The sequence below is a fragment of the Labrus bergylta genome, chromosome 16, assembly GCF_963930695.1.
Source record: "Labrus bergylta chromosome 16, fLabBer1.1, whole genome shotgun sequence".
Classification (NCBI taxonomy): domain Eukaryota; kingdom Metazoa; phylum Chordata; class Actinopteri; order Labriformes; family Labridae; genus Labrus; species Labrus bergylta.
Window position 1 is genome coordinate 19,665,076 of NC_089210.1, and position 8,072 is coordinate 19,673,147.

Below are 8,072 nucleotides of genomic sequence, written 5' to 3' on the forward strand. Positions count from 1 at the left end.
TGGTTTGGAAAACAGGAAACAACCCTCGGTGACAGAAGCAGCTCTTTGTTTCCGTCAGTTCATCTTGACGCGCTCGATAGAGGAGGGAGAGGGAGGTCCGCTTTGCGTAAACTCATCTGTCGCAAGTTCCAGTTTTTTTTTTTAAATTTGTATTCGACTTCTTTTTTTTTTTTGTCAGCTCGCATTTCGCCACGTGTCTCAACGATGTGACCACCATGTTTAGAAACGACAACACGCCGGATTTATCGTCGTGTGAGAAGGAAAAGCCAAAGTTCCTTTCAGAATGGCAAACCGTGAACGCAACCAAAGGATCCTGCTGGAGCTCGTGAAACAGCCGGGAAACAGTCGGTGCGCGGACTGCGGCGCGCCAGGTGAGCTCATGACAATGTGTCTGTAAGTCATTTGACCTGGATCACTCCTGATAGTTTCTCTACATTAACAGGCAGGGCTTCTCAGCACAGTAGATACAAAGATTTCTCACTTTTTAATTGTAATGTTGTTGATACTGACACTGGCGGACTCAGGTTGTCTGAGGGAAAGGGCCAAAAAACAACAAGGGCACCTGAGACTGAAGGTTGACTCAGGCATGTAAGCATACAAGGCTCCAGTATTTCACTGTTGGCTGATTAAGCAAGGCCTGCTGTTAAGGGCAGTAATGTCTGCAGGATCAGGCTTTTCCTGAAGCGAGCCTCCTGCCCCTCAGTGCTCGGTACCTTTAGGGCAGAAGAGGGAGCTGCTGGTCTCAGTTTGAAGTTTGCAGGTCAGAATGTGGTTGAGTATGACTTGACTCGTATACTGATGTAATTTTTCTTCATGTCTTTGACACCAAGCAGTTAAAAATAAGTGTATGAAAGTGTACGAGGACTCTGGATGCATACCAACACGACTGCAGCCAAGTGTCTCGTTTAGTTTTTATTTAAGATTACTGAACATGTGGTTTTAGTTCTTCTTGTCTAAATCAGATGTTGTACATTCTCTTTATGTTCACTGTTGGTCAGGCCTGTGGATTCAGAAATGAATTATATCGTACTTTGGAGGACTATCGTGTTTACAGAATGAATTTTAGAAACACTGGTGATTCTAGTTTCTGTTAGGGTCCTCCAAGCATCGTTGTTTATCATTATGTTGTAAACAAGCGAACACCAACCAAAAAATTTGAAAAGTCAACAAATTATTTCCAAACACACATTAGTATTATTTTCAAAATAAAACTGTAAAGAAGATTAAAAAAAACTCATAATTTCAAAATAAAACACCATCATGTTAATGCTAGCTGGAAGAGATGTTGTTCATTCTCCAACATATTTGGGTCTACACTTGCAAACATTAATTCTTTTACTATTCAATGAGTGACTGTGGTCAGATGGGGCCCCCTTAGGGAGATTTCCAACTGTCATTGCAAACTTTGCACATGAGACACTGCTGTGGTTTAAAGTTTGTCTGCCCTCTGGGGCGCCAAGGAGTTTCCTACCCCTGTGAGGTGCATGTGTGAACAAGCAGATCAGGAGGATTTCAGGGGCAGTCCTCCTGAGTCTGAAATCCTCTAGACCTTTCAGGAGTGCAAATGTGAAAACGGTTTTATCGATGTATTTGAATGATCAGTTTGGTCAAATGCTCTTGTTTTGTTCATGCAAAGAAACAAGACAGATTTTCAAACACAGGAAGTTGCCCCAGAAAAAAAGCCCCCATGTCGTCATAGTTACAAGAAATTACTTTTTGTTTCCTCATCTCAGAATGAGCTATGGTCACCTTAACCTAGATTATTTATATAAACCTGTAAGACTATTACACCAGGGTTAAAAATGGAACGAGAAGCTGAATGTGCTCTTTCTGTTCCCTTCTCTCGGTTGTTTCTTATTTTACGTGAAACTTTTTATCCTGCGGTCTCAGTCGAGAGTCAGAAACAGTTTTAATGTACTGTATCAATGAGAAGATTCATGGTCAGATTGAGGTTCAATAAAATAAAATGAACTAACTCGAATGCACATTTATAACGGGCAAGTTTAAAGTCTAATTGTTAGGTTTACTTTTTTACTTCGTCCCTGGGTGATATGGTGGTCTAATCCTGAACTTTCCTGAATTATACTTTGATTAATTAATTAATTATATTCTCTAGAACTCTGTAATTACCCAGGAGAAGAATACAATGAAGAGTGCAAGAAGGGTTAGGTAAGGAGCTGCCAGGTGATGCGTTAATGCCCCCTTGTCTTGGTAAATTTCAGATCCAGAATGGGCGTCCTACAAGCTGGGGGTGTTTGTGTGTCTGAACTGCTCGGGCATCCACCGCAACCTCTCCAGCCGGGTCAAATCCTTAAAGCTGGACTTCTGGGAGGACGAGCTGGTGGAGGTAAAGATCTGCTTTTTGTCATGCCTCACCCTCTAATTTGTCTCTCCATGATATGATAAAGTCCTAAGTGTGTCTTTCTCGGGTGATTGGAAGTTCATGAAATCCAACGGGAATGACAGAGTCCGACCTTTGTATGAGAAAGCTGTTCCAGCGTACTACTATCGGCCCCAGGAAAACGACAGCGCGTGAGTATACTATTAATCCAGAGTTTCTACATTTTTCAGATTTTTCTACTTTCCTTATCTCTTTGATGTTTAAATAATCTTTGCTTGCTAAGTATTTTTTCCAGGATGTAGATGTTCTTTAAAAATGACCTGTGTGACCTGATTCCCTCATGTTAGACTCTTGTGTTTTTTTTAAATCAAACTTGATTTGTGCAGCGCAAATTCATAACAAATGTTATCTCAAAACACTTTACAAAAAGCAGGTAAAAGACTTACTCTTTGTTTTTGTATCAACAAAGACCCAACGTTACAGTGGCAAGAAAAAACGTCCTTTAAGAGGCAGAATCCTCGAGCAGAACCAGACTCATGGTGAACAGTAATCTGATGAAACTGCGTTGAGTTTGAAAAATGGGATTGAGGGCAATGCAGGAAGAAGGATACAGATAAACAGAGAGAGAGGGTGGGGGTCCATAGCAGCAGGCCTTCCCCACAAAGATCCAGAGAAACCTACGAGACAAGAGAGCTCAGGTACTCCCAGGAAAATATGTGGTTAGTAAGTTACATGAAGGTTTTTCAGATAGTAATATGATGTGCATGTACAGTATGTGATCTCCTGTTCATGAGCCGTCTCAGTTTGCTGACTGGGCAGTGTCACAGAAAACAAAAGAGAAGTGCAACTGCTGAACTTCCCCTGCGAGAGCACAGCGATGGAGTCAGATTTATTTACTGTAAGTCTGACTTACTGCTGCAGAGAAGTGTTTCCTCTGTCTAAGTGTATTTGACGCCTGCTCTGTCCGCAGCATCCTAAGAGAGCAGTGGATCCGGGCCAAATATGAACGGATGGAATTCTCTGGAGAAATCAAATATCCGCCTGTCTCATACACAACAGGTGACTTTTGGCAGTTTTTTAAAAATCAGTATATCTTTTATGATGCAAACATTTCTATATGTATATTTATATACTTGTGTGGATAAGATGGTTCCTCAAACTCAGGCAGATCTGTGCAAGAAAAGCATGTTCTTTGTCCAACAAAAGGAAGAATCTCTGGGGAAGAGAAGAGAACATAGATAAGGACTGTACTCTTTTCTTTATATTAAAAACAAAGCATCCACCATGAGCTCAGCACTGAGAAACATTCAGCAAAGTTACAGTGGAGAGGGAGAAACTTTCAGAGAGCTGCTGGAGGGAAGGTGGGACCTGTTTGTAGTCTAGCACCTCTGACCGTGCTGCTCTGTTGGATGGACTCCAGGTTTCTTTGAGGGGATACTGTGGAAGAAAGGGAGAGACAACTCGCATTTTCTGAAGAGGAAGTTTATGCTGTCGGAGAGAGAGTTCACCCTGACCTACTACAACAAAGAGAATGTGAGTTACCTGCAGCTCTGACTCTGGTTTCTTTTCAACGAAAATAAAACAGGCTGAAGCCATGAAGGTACGACAATGAGTTTGGTTCAAGGACCAGGATGCATGATGTCAACTCTTTTTTTACCAGATAAAAGACATAATCGGCACACTTACAAAGGATGAACAGTTCAGACAGATCAAAATCAGCTGTTTGTTTATAAACTGACAAAACATATCAGACAAATTATCATATTGATCTGATGAGAGCGCTAGAAAGCAACCAAAGTTAGTACAAGTAATCCTGAGTGGACCACAGCTTGCTCTGAAAGGTAGGAGCGCTCATTCAGGTAGTACCTGTCAGAATGAGCTACTGTACTTTTCTTGTTTGGGGTGGGAGTTGGGGGGGGGCGTGGGGGGTTGTGGCTTTATGGTTTTATTGTAGAGACAGGACTGTGGATAGTGTTGGAAATTGGGGGTAGAGAGATCGGGTAATGACATGCGGGAAATGTGCCGTTGGTCCGATTTGAACTCCGCCCTCCCGCTTCAAGGGGTACAGCCTCTGTACATGGGGCCCAGGGACTAACCCCTAGGCCACTGGCGCCCCAGCTCATTATTTTCAATGCAGCTTATTTTGTCAGCTGAGCTAGCTTATTGTTTCAAAGGTAGCAATTAATTAAAGGTACAGTAGCTCATTCACTTGTTCAGGTATGGACGCTCATTCTGATGAATGTTATTTTTTAAGGTAAGGTAGCTATTTATTCAAAGGTTGCTCTTGTGAGTTGAGGACACGCATGCTTATAAAGGTAGGTCATTCTGTCCAGTCAGGTAGGGTCGCTCATCCTGGCTACTCCATCGTCTTAATGTTTCATCTCATTAAACCATTCTGCTTGACCAAAACAGCAGCACACTAACTAAAACCAGTGTTTGTATCTGTTATTCTAATCTGAGGTGTAATTGTGATACAGGAGTCCAAAGGCCCCAAAGCTGTGATCTCCATCAAGGATCTGAACGCCATCTTCCAACCAGAGAAAATCGGTCATCCTAACGGGCTGCAGATTACCTACCAAGAGGACGGTCGCACCAGGAACCTCTACGTCTACCACGAGAGTCCTGAGGTGGGACTGCACCACCAAACGTTCTGATTGTCATACCCGTCTTTGGAATCGTGTCAGAAGTTCATCATCTCTTCTTCTCCTCTAGGAAATAGTGTCATGGTACAATGCCATTCGCTCTGCTCGCTATGCGTACCTGAAGACGGCATACCCGACTGGAAGCGACGAAGAAGTACGTTTTCTATACCTGCTTTCAGTAACTTCTACCTGTCAATACACTTTAAAATGTGCTCTAAATCCGGGCTTCTCAACTAGTCTGGTCTCAGGACTCACCGCCAACTCCGTCATGACAAATCAAGACCGTAACTTTATGATGTTTCTTGACCAATCAGATTTATTTCATGGAAAATAGTGCAGTGTGGACCTCATACGGTACAATACATGGGACAGAACAAAGCGAACATGTTTAAAAAACGCTGACCAGCAGAACTTTCACTCTCAGATGAGTCAAAACAGAAAAATGTCTCCTTAGTAACTCATATTTGAAGGCTTAAAGGTCCCATATTCTACTCCTTTTTTTACCACTTTAAATAAGTCTCAGAGCTCCCCAAAACATGTCTGAAGTCTCTTGTTCTAAATCCACTCTGATCCTGTATTTGATCATGCCTATAAACCCCTCTATTTCAGCCCTGCTCAGAACAGGCTGTTTCTGTGTCTGTACCTTTAAATATGTACATGAGCTGTGTCTGACCACGCCCCCTCTCTGGAAGGGCTCGGGTGTCGGGTTTGAAGACGGACTAGAGACACATATTAGAGCTAGAGAAGCATGGGGAAGAGCATTTTACAGAATATCTGACATTTAACACTTCACTTCACTTCACTTCACACTCTACTTTCAGCTGATTCCAAAGATAACAAGAAAGTACCTCAAAGAGGGATACATGGAAAAGACCGGGCCCCAGGTGAGTTTACAAGGTGCAAGAGGGAAACAAACATACAGATGCTTGTTCTTTGTATGTTGTATGAACAGCTATCGTTCTGTGTTGTCTTTGTCAGAGTGTGTGTCTGCTATGTTAACCCAGGCATTGATCTAAATCGTGCTATGAGAGTGTGTTTCTGTTCCTCCTACATACATGTACAACCAAACACACACACAGGAATTGAGCTTTGTCATAAAAAGTTCAAATTGAATCTGCATTTCTCTGCTGTAAAAGTGTATTATGTAATGTTTGTCTCTACAGCAGACGGAGCCATTCAAGAAGAGGTGGTTCATTTTAGACTCTGAGAAGAGGAAGCTGTTCTACTACAAAGGGCTGCTGGTGAGGAAACACACCTCATCACTGTACATATGAGCTCTGTGTGAGTTTAAACGGTTCTCTGTTCTCCTTTATTGTGAACGTAGGATGCAGAGGAGTTGGGGGTCATTTTCATCGGCACAGAGAGCAAAGGATACTCTGTGAAGGAGTGCGTCCCGAAGCACGCTCGGGGAAACAAGTGGAAACACGGCGTGTTGTTGGAGACGCCTGAGCGGCAATTTGTCTTTATGTGTGAGCAGGAGAGGGAGCAGAGAGAGTGGATTAACGCCCTGAGACAAGTCCTACTCAGACCCATGTCCCCGCAGGATTATACTCGTAAGTAAGGCGACGAGGAAAGTGTACAGTGCATGGATGTTAAATGCTTTCTTATATTCACACACATATCATAAATATCATCTCTTTCATATGATGGTTGATGGAAATTCTCGTCCCATTAAACCTTAGAGTATTTGCATTATAATGCTTCATGTTCAGGTTGAATATGTCTCGACTTTAACCCACAAAAGTTGCAACTTTCTTACCTGTTTTGGACTATGGTGACCTATTGTACACGCCTCCGCTCAGTGTCTCCTCATAACAAACTGTTAAACTCTGACTCACCACTGGCAGTCAAAAGTGCACAACCACAAGTGTCGGAGGTTTCCACAATCCTGGTTGTTTATTACAAACATCAACCTGAGAAAGCCTGTTTGTATGGCTACTATTTTATCATACATGAGAAAAATATTTCATATAAAAAGTCTAAATTTTAAACTTTAAAGTGGTGCTGCATGAAAGTCTCAGCATTAATCAAGTGTTTAAAATACATTCATTATTATTTATTCTTAATTTGATAGAGAGGAGACATATGAACAAACACAAGTATAGAAAAAAGTTGTTTTTTAAGTCTCTTCCAATGTCCCTTGGTAGATACATTTCAAAATGTGACATCATTGAGATTTAAATATAAAATGCACGGTATTTATTCATGAAAAAAACTTTACACAGCACCACAGGTATCTGTCATATATAACTATTTTGTGACCCTGCACTCTTGTTTCTTTCAGTTGAAGCCAACAGCAGGTATAAGAGATGAAGAACCGCACGGTTAACAACGTGACGATGAAGACAGACTGCAGAGCTGAAAAACACAAGAGACAGAACTCCTGCAGCACGACAGATAAACGACATGGAGACACCGTGTTCCCCCCAGTCATGACTCCAATCTTTGTGTTGTAGTCAAACATGAACACTGACTGTGATCTGTGATCTGAGTCCCAGTGTGGATTAAAGACCAACTTCAACTTATTCTCACTCGTGCTGAATATGAGACTTCAGGAAAAACTCTGTCAAACTCACTGTTATGAACAAACTAAAGCTGTAATGTTCAATCAATGCAGGTCATCATGCTGTTTTTATTTTGTTTCTCATCGTTTCATTTTGTCATAAACATGATTTAGCGTTTTGTTGTGAACATATTTCATGGAAATGTTCCCCAAAACAAATCTATTAATGTAGAAAGTGCAGTTTTTTGTTTTTTAGATTTATTTTTGGGCTTTTTGTGCCTTTAATTGAGAGATAGGACAGTGGATAGAGTCAGAAATCAGGGAGAGAGAGAGTGGGGAATGACATGCGGGAAAGGAGCCACAGGCCGGACTCGAACCCGGGCCGCCTGCTTGAGACTACCAAGCCCCCCATAAAGTGTAGTTTAATGAATAAAATGTAAATTAATGTTGGATACAAAATTGTTTAATAACATTTGTGAACAAATAATTGGTGTGAAGATGCAAAGTTCAAACATTAAAGAGCTGCAGTTCTCTACTCTGACGCCAGAGGGCAGAGCAAATCTGTTTTGTTTTTTTAATTCAAATG

The 8,072-nt window shown here is 41.6% G+C and overlaps 1 protein-coding gene across 1 annotated transcript; it reads left to right on the forward strand.

Moving 5' to 3' along the window:
- The first annotated feature begins 48 nt into the window (after positions 1 to 48).
- On the forward strand, positions 49 to 8,021 carry adap2 (ArfGAP with dual PH domains 2). Its single transcript, XM_020656489.3, has 11 exons — positions 49 to 371; positions 2,223 to 2,347; positions 2,441 to 2,532; positions 3,312 to 3,400; positions 3,762 to 3,874; positions 4,819 to 4,968; positions 5,054 to 5,137; positions 5,805 to 5,867; positions 6,147 to 6,224; positions 6,308 to 6,536; positions 7,268 to 8,021. Exons 1-11 carry the CDS (start codon positions 284 to 286, stop codon positions 7,294 to 7,296), a joined length of 1,140 nt encoding a protein of 379 aa, XP_020512145.1. The 5' UTR covers positions 49 to 283; the 3' UTR covers positions 7,297 to 8,021.
- The last annotated feature ends 51 nt before the right edge of the window (positions 8,022 to 8,072 follow it).

Coding starts and splice junctions, on each gene's coding strand:
- adap2 (XM_020656489.3), top strand. CDS start 284: ATGGCAAACCGTGAACGCAACCAAAGGATCCTGCTGGAGCTCGTGAAA. Junction 3,875..4,818: donor CCTACTACAACAAAGAGAAT/GTGAGTTACCTG, acceptor ATTGTGATACAG/GAGTCCAAAGGCCCCAAAGC. Junction 4,969..5,053: donor TCTACCACGAGAGTCCTGAG/GTGGGACTGCAC, acceptor CTTCTCCTCTAG/GAAATAGTGTCATGGTACAA.